A 14784-nucleotide genomic window follows, 5' to 3' on the forward strand; every position below is an offset into this window, starting at 1 on the left:
AGCAGCTCCTCTTCCTCCCTTCTCCTCTCTGTAAATAAATCACGGTTTTATTCTGAATACCAGTCACTGTTGTGGGCTGTGCACAGTAATGCTGGTGGGTCTGGGTGTCACTTTTTGCTGCCATCGCATCCCTGTCTTCTCTAAATTTGCTTCTTTTGAACTGCTATGGCTCAGAAAGCAGGGCGCTTGGGTGGTTAAATATATGTGCAAAGCAAAAGTAAATAGGCTTCAAGTGAGGTTCTAGGTGGGAGGCTTCCCTGCAAGGTAGGCGAAGTGGTTTTAAATACACCATCCACGGTCTAAAGCACGGGAGGGGAAGGCTCTGGTCCTCTATTCTGCTCTTCCCATGTTCAGATGAGCTGAGGTTGTTACACATGTGAGCTGGGAGGGGCTGCTGGAATTCTGTCTGTCTCCTTTCCCGGAGGGGGAGTTTTGTCGTGTGGGGTCCGCTCTTCCGTGGATCCCTCGTGCTCAACACAGTGCCTGGTGTGCCCACCGCACCTGAGAAGTGGCTGCGCAGTGACTGAACGCATTTCCAGTTCCCTTGGTCTCCTCAGTTTTCATTTTCTCTGCCTCTGGTGGGAATGTGACCTCAGGACCTCTGGCCACCCGTGGGCCCAGGCAGCCACGTGGCGACGAGCAGTCCTGAGCTCACCCTCTTCAGTCTCGGCGACCACTTTGGGTCTTATTTGCAGGTAACCATGACGTGAATTATTTTTTTAAAAAATCCAATTTCCTCTTTTTATTACATTTCCTTTCACCTCCTCTCCTTCCCATGCAAGAAGGACATTTTGCTTTTCCTAATATGGTCACACCAGTGATGGTAGTAAATCCTCACATCAGGAAGGCAGTTCACCGTTGGGATGATGGTCTCCTTCCGTGGCCTTACTTAAGCCTCTTGCCAACCCCGTGAGGCTGATGGGGCGAGGACTGCTGCTTCCATTTTAGAGGTGAGGCAGCTGGAGACCAGAGGTGTAAGATGCCCTGCCTGAGGTCACACAGCTGGTGGAACTAAACCCGGAACCCAGGCCAGACTGCTTGAGAATTTAGAATAGACCCCCGAGGCGGGAGGAGAAGACAAAGCAACGGAGACACATTCATCCTGTGCTGCAGCCCAAATGAACATTTTGCTACAGGGCTATAAATAGGCCTTGCATTTGCTGGAGTCTGCTCTTCCATGGGGTGGCGGTTCCAGTCTCAAGAACACAGCAACATGCTGCAAAGTTGATCCCGTGGCGTCTGGATGGCAAAGATATGGCTGCTTCTACCGGAACGGCACTCTGACCTCTGACCCCAACGCATCTGCGCTCTGACCACTGACCCGGACACGGGCAGGAAGGCTCCTTCACAGGGGTCTCTTGCTCTGAGCAGCCCCTCCCTCTGTCACACACCAGTCCTGATCCCATAGGAAGACATGGAGCAGCCCCTCCTCAGGATCTTCCAGACCTGCCAGAAGAATTTCTGGTAAGACGCCGAGTCCCACAGGGCAGATTGCTTCTGGGGGTCTGACACTTGGAATAAACACCCGCCCCCTCAAAAATCCCGGCAAGGAATTTCTCAACAACCAAAGCTACCTGCAGACTCTAAGAGGAAGCCCGTTGCAAAATGCCCGCCGTCCAACAAGAGGAAAGCAGGCTGAGAAGATGGATGGTGTCCCAGGCCATGTGGAAGGGAGGCAGCCTGGAGCTGTGGGTCGAGAAGAAGACAGCCACACCGTCTGTTCTGAAGCAGAAACCATGGCTGGAAACGCCACTTGGAAAATAATCCTAGTGCATGGCACGGAGTGAAATCACAGCCACGCCTCCACTTGGGTTCGGCTCAGGGCAGAACACGAGGTCTGGAAAAGGGAGACAGCCAGCGACCAGCGTGGTGCCTTCATAGATCATGTTTCTTAATGTATTTCTCCTGGAGTTATGACCCACCATGTGCCAGCTGCTTGCCAAAGCCTTGGGGATACACGGTGAAGGGTGGAGAGGAAGGAGGGATAAAACTCGGTTTATGGGATTCCATGGCAGTGGTCCATTCTATCCTCCCTGACCTGAGACTTTTCGTAAATGAAAAAAGACCATGGACCTTTTCTGAGGACTCACTATCCATCAGGCACCGTGCAGTGTTTCTGTTCATTTCAATCTCCAGAACAATCCTAGGAGACTGGTGCTGATATCATTGTCATTTTACAGATGAGAAAACCGAGGCTCCAGAAGTGTCAACAAGCCCAAATTCAGCAACTAAGCAGCAGACTGGCTCCTGAGCTCCCAGCTCCATCCAGGGTCCCCAGTAAATCAAGAGATGATCAGGCAGTTCTCGTTTTGTTCTTGCGCCTTCAGGATAAAAGAGCCCCGTGTGACTGTGGCTTCCGGTCACCATTCTGTCCTCACTCCTGGTGTGATTTGAGTTTCTGCATCTCTCCAGAAATGGGTAGCAGGGGATGAGAAGTGTAACCCAGGCAGTGTCTCTCCAGTGGACAGCAGAGGGACCACGTTCCCTGGGTGCAGACGTGCAGCCGGAGGTCCCCTTGGCTCCTGGGAGGGACGCTTACCTTGGTGACCCATGGCAACCTTGAAGTCAACCACATCCCCAAAGTTTCTTCTGTTCTAAAGGCACAGTCCTCCTCAGCTTATGCTTCTACCACCTTGGACACAGGCAGCTTGATTTGTTCTAATGTAATCTAGTAGGGCTATGAGATTGAATTTTATCAGCTTCTTAGGGTTCTTTGCAACCTTGGATCTGTTTCCAATATATTTCACAACTTCCAAATTTCCTACAAGTCTGCTTTTTATAATCTCATCCAAGTCACTAACAAGAGATCAGAGAGAACAGAGGCCCATGGCCCATCACTAGAGACTACACCTAGAATAAGCTCACTCGAAGGGAAGGAGCTTACTGGGGAGACAGTGACTCCCGCTGTGACTGGGCTCTCATTCTGTTGATCTTCTCCTGACCTGGGGTCGGGGAGAGGGAGCCAGGGCGTCAGAATGGAAAGACTCTTACAAGTACTTAGGTAGAACATCATTTGGAAGATGATGGGGTTGGGAATCAGGCGAAGGGGCTGGAGCCTTGGCTCAGGACAAGCCGGGCCTCTATTTCCTTATCTATGAAATGGGATAAGGACAGTTGCTTCACTCAGCTTACTGAAAAGATGAATTGAAGTGAGGTGTGAAAATGTACTTTGTTACCTATCACCAGATAATTGTAAAGAACTCAGAGACAGATAGGAAAGGTTGAGAGACTGTTCTAAAGTTGAGACTCTGAGCCCTGCTCCAGGGCTGGGTGGGGGGGGGGGTGGCACTGAGGCACCTTGGCCTTGCCCCTCCTTCTCTGCCCTGCACACTGCAGGCCTCCATCAAACATGGCTGAATAGGCGGGCAGAGCATTAGCCGGCAGGGCTCAGACAGTGCGCTGGAGGGGAGGTTTGGTCAGCTGAGGTCCTTAGCTCCTCCCATGACTGCACTGTCCCGAGCCCTGGGGATTTAGCTCCCTGCAAAGAGGAAAGAGCAGTGACCATAACACTTCTGCTTCCTGCAACCCAGACTCCGGGTTGGTCCTAAACTCCGCGGGTCCTATATTCCTCTCAGACCAGGCAGTTAGAATGAATCTGAGAAACAGCTTCGTGAGACACAGTGACAGGACTGAAGTTTTACTTACACAACAGAACACTTTTGCTGCCATAGTCTGGTCAAACTGGCCGAGGATGATCCTCACGTCATTGCCCTGTGGACAGAAGGACACATACGTGAAGGAGCATGGATGACAGTCACACTCGAGGGCTTGAGGCCATGGCAGAGAACAGTCGTGTACCCCCAGCTCCCCAGCCAAGAGCTCTGCCCTCCCCTCCCAGCCCTGCCTGGATGCTCCCGCCCTCCTGGGGGTCAGCTTTCCCTCAGCTCCTCCTGCCCTCCCTGGTCTCAGGGACATGCCCCGGGACAAGTCTGCACATGCTGGAGGCTTCAGAAAGCCAGCGGCTCTCAATGGTCCCGGCGGCATCCCTAACTCCTCCAACAAGGGCAGGCCAACCCTACAGGGCACTGACACAGCATCTTGTCTTCTTCCTCACTTGACACACGGGGAAACTGAAGCCAGAGGAGAGGAAGGAGCTTCCAAACTCCCCGGGGAGTTGGTGGCAGCAATAAGACTGCAGCGCCCCAACCCTCCCTGCCAGGATTCTAGACTATTCTATACCTTCGACAAAGCTTCCCAATTTAGAAGTTTCAGAGTCTTTGAGTTCTGAGCTCTGTTTAAATCTCAGCTCCACCCGCAAGCCTCAGGACACCTCAGGCCGCTCCTTTATCCTTCTTGGCCTCCATTTCCTCACTCGTCCAATGTGGAAAACGGCAGAACTTACCTTCCACAAGGACTAAATGAGAGAGGATCTGCATAAACTACTTAGCACGGTTCCTGGCACACAGTTGGATGCCCAGTGAGTGCTAGAGCTAGTATTCAGGTTTTATAACCTCCTCCCAACCCATTTTTAACTCTGAGAAAAACTTATATTTGAAAACTCTATAAATAGGACTGCATTCATTATCTCCACGCGTGCCTTGCACAACAGCTCTTGTGACTCACTTATTCATTCAACAAACAGTTACTGGGGATTTGCCCAAGGCTCCCTCCTGGGTCAGTTAAGGGGTCCTTGGTGGCTCTCCAGGGGACAGGGATCCAGGTGGGGGCCTGCCCCATAGAGAAGATAGGGCATAGAGAATATGCCCAGGCTCTGGCCCACGGGGCTGCTCCCCATCCCAGTAACTTCCTGCCCTCCTCAGGGTGGTACCACTTTCCTGCCATCCGTCCCTGTCCTCTCCAGCAGGCCTCAAGGCCCTTTGATGCATAAAGAAGAGAAACATGCCTTTAAAGATCAGTTTTTAGCATCCTTCAAAATTGGAAAGTGCTGACTGGGAGGCCATTTTACTCATCATGTACTTTAGCAAAATAAAAAAGGCTTGGATTCTAAAATCATCCTTCGTTTGCAAGCAAGAATGGAAAGAAGAGGGGGGGAAAAACCTTGCTCTGAAAGGACTTTAAAAGATCGTTAACAGAGCAGTTGAAGGAAGGCAAGCCTTTGTCATCGCCATGTCTGCAAGGCTATAAAAAGTTCTAAGCTGCTTCCGTTCTGTGGACAATGCTCTCAGGCACACTCCAGGGTTTTTTCTGCTTGTTTGTTGAAATCTTTTAGCCTTCTTTGCTGCTAAGAGTATCCAGCCAGCCGGCCAGCCACCACTAACTGAGCATCTACTTTGTGCCACGCTCCGTGTTGCTAAACATGGTATAGCAGAAAAAGCTTATTGGGTTTTAGAGTTAGGGAGACCCCAGTTCAAATCCCAGCTCTATCAATGACCAGCTGTGTGACCCTGAGTCTTAAACCCCAGAAGCGTCAATGTTCTCATCATTGAAAAGGGATAATCCAACCAGCCTTGCCAGGGGGCTGTAGCATTCATGCTCATGAAACCCAACCATTGGCTTCCATGATGCTTCCTCCTGGCTCTTTCCTACCTCCTGGTCCCTCCTGCTCAGACTCTGAGTCAGCTCATCACCTTTCTGCCCACCCCTAAATGCTGGTATTCTACATAGTTCTGCCCTTAGCTCTGTGTCCTCACTGTCCTGGGCAGCCTCATTCAAGACCCTAGCCACACCTGCCCTCGGTGTGCTACAGAGGCCCAACCACTCTCCCCACCCCAACTTTTCTCCAGCTGCCTCCTGGACCCCTCCACTCAGATTCTCCCACATACCCCAAGCTCAGCACAACCCAAGCTGAACTCCTCATCTTTGCCAATGAGCCCTTTCCCCCATCCTGTGTTGGTCCACCTCTGAGAGTGGTGTCACCAACCTCCCACCCACCCACGTTCACTCACCTCCCTCCAAGCCCTAACCAGGACCCATCCACTGGCTCCAACTGTCCGCCAGTGTCAAATCACCCACAGCCTTGCAGCCTCCCCGCCCTGGATGCAGCCACCATCATTCCCTCCTTGATGAACTACATCTGCCTCCCGGCTGGACCCCCACCTTTAGTCCTGCTCCATCCATCCTGGCCTCCACGGAGCGGGTAAAGAATCATTCCAAGACTCAAATGGGGTTGTGTACAGTCTTTCCATGGCTCCCTGAGCTTTCCAGGTCAACTGAGCTCCGAGGAGAACATTCGAAATGCCGTACCAGCAGACTCCTGCTCAGTCCTCTCCAATCTTGCAGGGCCTGACAATGAGCTACCTGCCGTTCTCCAAGATGGGTCTGCCATTCATGCACTCCCTCCCTGGCTCATTCCCCCACCTGCTCCCTCTTGCTTTCTGCAAGCTCACCCATCTCAAATGTCCTTCCCTCTCACCCCACTCCTCTGCCTGGAGAGCTGCCACTCACCCTTCATGCTTTAGCTCAGGAACCCCTACTCTGAGAAGCCATCTGTGTCCTCTTAGGTGCTCCTTTGCTCCTCTGTGGGCCCAGAGCGCTCTGTGCCTCCCTCTATCACAACACGAGTCCACCTGCTTGCCTGTCTTCTCCACTGGACTTGATTCCTCTCTGGGTCCCCAGGTCAGGGGGACAGGGCATGACATATCTATCAACCATAGGCACTGAATGCACAATTAAGGGAGCAAATGCTCTTGGAGGTAGTGACTGGCCTGCATTCCTTATTCAGTAACTGGTAGCTATGATCACCACAGCACTGATATCCTGCCAGCCCAGGGCCTCAGCACTCATTTGCTTCACCATGTCCGGTTCTTAAATGCACTGAGGAGCCCACGTCTTCGTGGCTGACCACCTGACCACCTGCAGACAGATAAGTAACCGGCTCAAACACTTGTGGTCTTTGTTGCCATGATAACCAAGTTGCATGGACCACTTGGTGCTGCGTTCCCAGACTGTTAGAATTGGATGGAACCCAAGAGATCACGGATCTAGTAAACCCTGTCCTAAAGAGGCAAAGCCTTCCCCAAGACTGCCCAGCAGCTCAGAACAAGTGCTTTCAGCTTGGTGGCCCTCTGACTGTCAGAGGACTCTGGAAAAAGATCCAAGCCAGAGCCAGGTTATACCTGTGGCAATGAGCGACTCACTCCCACTCTGGTTCTAGCCAGTAAGAGGCACCTAGATGCTGCAGTGTCTGGGCAGGAAAAGTCAGGCCCCAGTGCAGCTGGAACCTGGAATCCTGGCATGTGGAGTGGACAAAGGGAGATGGAACTGGCCTGGGATCCTTAGCAGGAGCCTTGAAAGCAGTAGAAAGAGGTAGAAGGGCTTCTCAAAATGGGATGTGTCCTCCTGGAACATGAGTTTTCCTGTGAGTATGAAAAGCATGGGTATACCTCGCTCTTCTTTCCAGAGTAGCAATTTATTGGAAGATTCAGGGGTGAGGAAAGGTTTTGGGTTTGGGGAGTTTTTTTTTTTTTCTTTTTAAATAGAAATTACTTCTTTATTTATGAGCGAGAGAGAGAGAGAGAGCATGCAGTGGGGAGGGGCCAAAATTTTTTTTTTAATATTTATTTATTTATAGGCAGTAACCTCTTTGACATCAGCCACAGCAACTTCTTTCAAGACATGTCTCCAAAGGCAAGAGAAACAAACGTGAAAATGAACTTTTGGGACTTCATCAAGATCAACAGCTTCTGCACAGCAAAGGAAACAGTCAACAAAACAAAGAGGCAATCCATGGAATGGGAGAAGATATCTGCAAATGACACTCCAGATAAAGGTCTAGTATCCAAGATTTATAGAGAATTTCTCAAACTCAACACCCAAAAAACAACTAATCAAGCCAAAAAATGGGCAGAAGACATGAACAGACACTTCTCCAAAGAAGACATACAAATGGCTAACAGACACATGAAAAAATTTCAACATTATTAGCCATCAGGGATATTCAAATCAAAATCACACTGAGATACCACCTTATACCAGTTAGAATGACCAAATCAACAAGACAGGAAACAAGTGTTGGAGAGGGTGCAGAGAAAGGGGAACCCTCTTACACTGTTGGTGGGAATGCAAGTTGGTGCAGCCACTCTGGAAAATAGTGTGAAGATTCCTCAAAAAGTTAAACACAGAGCTCCTCTATGACCCAGCAATTGCACTACTGGGTATTTACCCCAAAGATACAAATGCAGTGAGAAGAAGGGACACCTGCACCCCAATGTTCATAGCAGCAATGTCCACAATTGCCAGACTGGTAGGAGCTGAGATGCTCTTCAACAGATGAATGGATAAAGAAGATGTGGTCCATATATACAATGGAATATGACTCAGCCATAAGAAAGGATGAATATCCACCATTTGCATCAACATGGATTGAACTGGAGGGAATTGTGTTGAGTGAAATAAGTCAAGCAGAGAAAGACAATTATCATATGGTTTCACTTATGTGTGGAACATAAGGAATAGCATGGAGGACATTAGGAGAAGGAACGGAAAAATGAAGGTGGGGGGATTCAGAGGGAGAGAAGAACCATAAAAGACTATGGACTCCAGGAAACAAACTGAGGGTTTTAGAAGGAGGGAGAGTGAGGGAATGGGTGAGCCCAGTGGTGGGTATTAAGGAGGGCACGGATTGCATGGAGCACTGGGTGTTATATGCAAACCATGCATCATAGAACACTACATCAAAAGTTAATGATGTACTGTATGGTGACTAACATAACATAATAAAAAAAGTATAAAAAATGATGTGTTAATTTATTTGCAAGAGAGAAAGAGAGCAAGCAGAGGGAGAGAGAATCTCAGGCAGACTTTGTGCTGAGCACAGAGCCGGACTCAGGGCTCAATCTCACAGCTCTGAGATCATGACCTGAGCTAAAACCAAAAGTCAAATGTTCAGCTGACTGAGCACCCCTCCACTCCATTGCCCCTGGATTTCCAGAATCTTAAAGTTTTTAACACTTGCGAGCTCTCACAAAAGTTCCAGAATCACACTGTTCAGTGTTACGTAACGTGTATCTTTTCCTGAAAATCTGTAAAGCGGAAAGAGAAATTTTGTCTTGGCAGTGGTTCTTGCTTCTGGCCACACCTCCCCTGTCCCTGCCAGGGGTTTGAGCGCATTCTCCTTTGCGGTGGAAAGGACTCTGGGGCAGTGTGAGGAGTACTGGGGGAGGAACGTCCCAGAAGCTGAGAGTGAGAACAGAGTTGTGATGGTACAGAGAACCCGGAATGTGGCAGAGGGCAGGGTCTGAAAATCCTGTGCCCTTCCACAGTCTCTTAATTCTGCAGGGGGGTCCCTGGAGCGAAAGGTGGGACAACGGACACCTTGTACTCACATGGCTAGAGCTCAGTTGTAGACCACACAGGGGCCCATGTTCACCCAAGACGCCCCACCTACAGAGAAGGGGCAAACACGGGAGGAAACAGCGATGGGTTGGGAGGTACAACCCTGGAGGGCGCTCCTTTCCTCCTTCCTGGTTTTCTCATCTCTTGTCTAGAGTCTCTTTGTCTCTGGGACACTTAAAGTGAGCTACGATGACACACACACAAAAGTGACCCTTCAGAAGCATAACCCAATTGAGGATTTTGTGTATAACTTCCAGTGAGCAGGGGATCCTAGCAAATAAAAAACAGACAATTCCTGAGCGCTTTCCAGCGGTGGTACTGACGAGTCCATCAGCCCCACCCAAGGTGAGAGGTATAATTATTATGTCCATCCCGGTTTTCACGAGCGACTTTTAAGAGCGAGCTGAGCCCCAAAGAATGAAGAAGTTTCTGCAAGTGCAGCAGACACCATGGGCCCTGCTGGTTCCCTCACTCAAGACGGCTGCCTCCATTCCTGGGTGGTGATGGTGGGTGGCTTCCAGCGCGCTCTCCTCTCTAGAGAACTGCCCCCAGCTAAGGGACTTCCTGGTCCAAAAGGCTACGCTGTGCCCCACGTCCTGCCACAGCTAGTGACCCCGACTCCCTGAAAGGTGGGGCCTGCTCTGCAGTGCAGACTTTGCTCCAGGCAACCTGGCCGTGGGATATGCTAGACCCGCCTCGCCTCTGGCCAAGACAGCATTTTGGCCCAGCTCCCCTCTTGCCTTACCCTGCCCCCCTCTCTCCCTTCTCGGGAGTGTGCTCTCAATAAATCACTTTCACCACACTCTCAGGCTCTGTTTCTAGGGAGTTGAACCTAAGACACCAGGATGCACAAGTAGGAAGTGGCGGTGCTGGCCCCAGAGCCCTCACTCCTCTCTATTGCCTCCCCGACTGAGAAAACATCCAGTTTGCAGCAACAGTTCCTGGAGAAAAGTCAGGTAGCCTTGAACATGGAAGCATTGCAGCAGCAGATGTGACCCGGAGACATCGGGAGAGCTGGCGGACATTAGAAAGAGCAGGCGAGCAGTGGCCATCCCGGCGGCTGGAGCGTGGGGTCCTGCTGGAAGGGAAGGTCACCCGGACCCTGACCTCTGTATTACCCAGCCTCGCCAGCCTTCGGTGCATCTGTCTTGGTCCACATGCCATTGCTTCCTGTGTCCCAGGTGCCCAGCATTGCAGACCCCCTGGGCTGCTGGAAAATCAGAGAAAACTGTGCGTGATGCTGTAGGAAGGGAAGAGGAGCTAGGAGCCCTAGGGCAGCACAAGCTTTTAGAGGCTGGCGGCATTGGGGTGGGCGTGGGGGACTGAGGGGGACTGACCTGGGCCAGTGGGGACTGGGGAAGGGGTCTTTAGCCCAGGCCCATTCCTGCCCCCTGACTCTGGCTGTAAGGCCTGGGGTAAATCCAGCATGGTTAGCCTAGAGGTTTCCCCAAGTCCCTCCCGGCCCTGACACCCTGTTCCACACCCAGAATGAGTACTTTTATTTAGTTAGGGTTGGTTTTTCTTAGACATTTTCTTTTCCTTACCAGAAATATACCTAAAGGCAGAGAAGCAGGAGACATATATACTTTTGTTGCTGTTGTTACAATAATCTTTTCATCCTGATTAACCCTCCCATTTACTCTTCATTTTTATCTGTGTCTGCCTGTCTGTCTGTTTACTGGAGTGTGGTTGACATAAAACATTACGTTAGTTTGAGATGTACTACATAGTGATTAGACAAGTCGATACTGTAAGGAGACATATATTCTTTTTTTAACTTATTTTTATATTTTTTAAGATTTATTTATTTGTCAGAGAGAGAGAGAGAGAGCACGAGCGGGGGAGCAGCAGGCAGAGGGAGAAGCAGGCTCCCTGCCGAGTGTGGAGCCCGACATAGGGCTGGAACCCAGGACCCTGGGATCATGACCTGAGCCAAAGGCAGACACTTAACTGACTGAGCCACCCAGGCATCCCAAGAAGACGTATATTCTTTTTTTTAAAGATTTTATTTATTTATTTGACAGAGAGAGATCACAAGCAGGCAGAGAGGCAGGCAGAGAGAGAGGAGGAAGCAGGCTCCCTGCTGAGCAGAGAGCCCGATTCGGGGCTCAATCCCAGGACTCCGAGATCATGACCTGAGCCAAAGGCAGCCGCTTAACCCACTGAGCCACCCAGGCGCCACGAAGACGTATATTCTTAAAGAAGGAAGTAAAGAAGGAATAGCCCAGAGCATCCCACTGGGAAAGCATGCAACTTCTGTAAAGCGTATTATTTTATCTTGAAAATCATGTATATTTAGCATTCCAATAACGTTATCTATGTTTATCTTAAGATTAAAAATAATGCTTTTCTTCCCATGTTTCTGAGCAAAACGGTCCCGCTGGGAAGATGTACCTGTTTGTTCTGTAGCTTGGCATCCCCCTGGGGTGCCTGTGTGAACTGTAGTTTCTGCAGTCAAGCAGGCTCCTGAAGCAAAGGGGTCAGCCATCCACCTGAAGACCTATTTTTGTGGCCTTCCTATGAGAGGCAGACTAATGCCCCCCCACCCCCAAATGTCCTCTTTCCTAATCTCCGGGAATGTGCTCCGTGACACGGCCAGGGGGAATGAACGCTACAGACGGAATTAAGGTTGCTCATCGGCTGGTTTATAAATTAGGGATATTTTCCTGGAATCTGAATCCTGAATGGTGGGTTGGGGGGCTGCTCCAGGGAAGACAAACAAAGCAAATAAAATGAACAGAGCATCTGAAGTCTGGCACTCTCCCCCACAGGGCCCAGGGCTTCAGAGTAGGCACCCTGGAAATAGCCAGGGGCAGCCTCCACCGCCCCCGCTTCCCCCGCCCAGCCTAGCAACAGTTCACTTTCAAGCCCCCATGTTTGGAACAGGCCTGGGAAGAGCTTAAAAGCCGCGGGTCTTCAGCGCAGAGATGGTTTTATTTCTTGACTTCCTTTGGGCGAACTTTGGTACATATCTGCTAAATCAGACTGATGAATTTCATGATTTGGTTCCTCTGTGCTCTTGCTTATTTCCGCCTGGGTGATCTGTCCAAGACCGGGAGTGTTATGGCTCCCAGTGCTATTGTGTTTCTGTCAATTCTCCTTTGTATTTTAACAGGCTTTTCTTTATATATTTCAATGAGAGGTAATTTACAGCAATAATGGTCCATGAGTGTGTTATTCTCATGGTGAATGGTCCCCCTGTCTACAGAGAATGACTCTCCTTCATCACGGTGGGTACCCTGAATTCCCTTTGGTCTCATATGAACATTGGGGGTTCTTGCTTGGTTGGGTTTGCTTGATCTACCTGTGCCCGACCTCTTACCTATGACCTTTCTGGGTCACTTCTTCTGTTGTCAATAGCGGTAGTCAGTTCTGCAAAAACCCAATTCTCAAAGTCTTTGCCTTTTAATAGGGAGGCTGACCCACTTGAATTTATGGTCAGAATGGCTCTTTTTGGTCTGCAATTATATGTTAGGCTTTCTGGTTTTCAATATGTGGACTAGATTTTTCCCCGCTTCTACCTTCTCTGCCAAAAGCTTTGGGTTCTGTTTGCATGATGGTATATTTACCATCAAGTTATTCAAAGCCTTCTTTAGCTTGTAGGTTTATTTAGGAAACTCATGAGCAAGGTGGGCTCTGCTGAGTCCCTTTTACTTAAGAACAGAGGCTACCACCCATGTTTTATTCACCCATTTTTGGGGGCTCTGTGACTGGAATTTGGATTTTTCTAATGGAATTTGGATTTTTCCATCTCAGTTATTATTACTAAAGTATATTTGCACACTATGTATATGGACATTGGCTTTCAAAACGGACTTCTGCATCTGTGTACAGTTTTGAACAATGACTTATTTTTTAAAAAGATTTTATTTATTTATTTGAGAGACAGAGATCACAAGTAGGCAGAGAGGCAGGCAGAGAGAGAGGAAGGGAAGCAGTCTCCCTGCTGAGCAGAGAGCCCGATGTGGGGTTCGATCCCAGAACTCTTGGATCATGACCGGAACTGAAGGCAGAGGCTTTAACCCACTGAGGCACCCAGGCACCCCTGTAACAATGATTTAGACTGAGCTCTCTGTCCACGGGTCTCTGCAGCCCCTACTCAGCCGTCACCGCCACGACTTGCTCTCAAGTTCGCCATTGTTCTTGGCTGGCTAAGCTGACCTCGGACTTCAAGGATGAACTCCGAGAAGGGCACCTGGCTAGGAGACCTTGAACCGCATGCATGTAAGGATGCTTTCCAGCCGCTCCATGGTCTCTGGGCCTGAGTGCTGCAGACGAGTGGAGGTGGCCTGATTTTTGCACCTTTGTGGGAAATTTGCTTTTTTCTGGCCTAGATTCTTAGAGATTTTTCCCTTTATGTTTGTACTTCAAAGCTTTTGCCAAAATGCATCTTGGTATGACTCCCCTTTCACCATTCTGCTAGAACGTGGAAAGGCCAGCTGGACCAGGCACTCACAGGAGGCACATTTCCTTTATGAAATTGTTGATGCTGTAGTTCAAAAACGGTTGAATGTTAGCCATTCTGTCGGTCCGAACCAGCAGCACTCTCTTGAGCCCACTTAAGTGTGTCTCCTTTTTTTAAAAATAAACTTCTTATTCGAGATTAGTTTTTAGATTTACAGAAAAATGACAGAGATAGGAAGTTCCCCTGTGTTCCTCACCCAGCCTTCCCTATTATTAATATTTTAGGTTATTGTGGTACATTTAATATAATTAATGAATCAATATTGATTATTCTTAGCTAAAGTCCATACTTCATTCAGATTTCCTTTTTTTTTTCTCTCTCTCTCTAATGTCCTTGCTCTATTCCTGGATCACAACCAGAGTACCATACTATATTTCATTGTCATATCTCCGTAGGCTCCTTTTGGCTTCAGATGTTCCTTATTTTTGAAGACCTAGACCGTTTTGAGGAGTATCCAGAAAATGGGCTTCAACTAGAATTTGCCTGACATTTTCTTTGTGCTTAGGCTTGGGGTGTGGGTTTTGGGAAGGAAGACCACAGAGGGAAATTGGCTTTTGCCTCTTCTCATACCAAGAGTGCATCTTATCCATGTGACTTATAACTGTTGACCTTGACATTGGTCTCCTGGCTGAGGCTGTGTGTGTCTGATTTTTCCAGCATCAAGCTACTTTTCTCCCCCGTTTCCATAGTGTACTCTTTGGAAGGAAGTCACTTAAGAAGTGGTTCCTTCTGGGGGCGCCTGGGTGGCTCACTGGGTTAAGCCTCTGCCTTCAGCTCAGGTCATGATCTCGGGGTCCTGGGAGGGAGCCCCACATTGGGCTCTCTGCTCAGTGGGGAGCCTGCTTCCTGCCCCTCTCTGCCTGCCTCTCTGCCTGCTTGGGATCTCTCTCTCTCTCTCTCTGTCAAATAAATAAATAAAATCTATAAAAACAAAACAAAAACAAAAAAAGAAGTGGTTCCCTCTGCTCTCACCTCTGTGAGCTTGAGATATCTATACAAATTATTTGGAATTCTTCTGTATAGGAGATTTGTCTGTTCTTTGCCATGTATTTATCCAAAACAGCACAGACACACGGATATTTATT

At 49.2% G+C, this 14784-nt stretch overlaps 1 protein-coding gene across 1 annotated transcript in view; it reads right to left on the bottom strand.

Moving 5' to 3' along the window:
• The window catches only part of GABBR2 (gamma-aminobutyric acid type B receptor subunit 2), a 339969-nt gene that overhangs the window by 149453 nt on the left and 175732 nt on the right, over nt 1-14784 (bottom strand). The window contains exon 5 of the mRNA XM_004747687.3: nt 3646-3711. Within this exon, the coding sequence (XP_004747744.2) occupies nt 3646-3711 (66 nt within the window). The remainder of the gene's footprint in view (nt 1-3645; nt 3712-14784) is intronic.

Source organism: Mustela putorius, unplaced genomic scaffold, assembly GCF_011764305.1.
Source record: "Mustela putorius furo isolate JIRA1106 unplaced genomic scaffold, ASM1176430v1.1 tig00000580_pilon_pilon_pilon, whole genome shotgun sequence".
NCBI classification, from domain to species: Eukaryota; Metazoa; Chordata; class Mammalia; order Carnivora; family Mustelidae; genus Mustela; species Mustela putorius.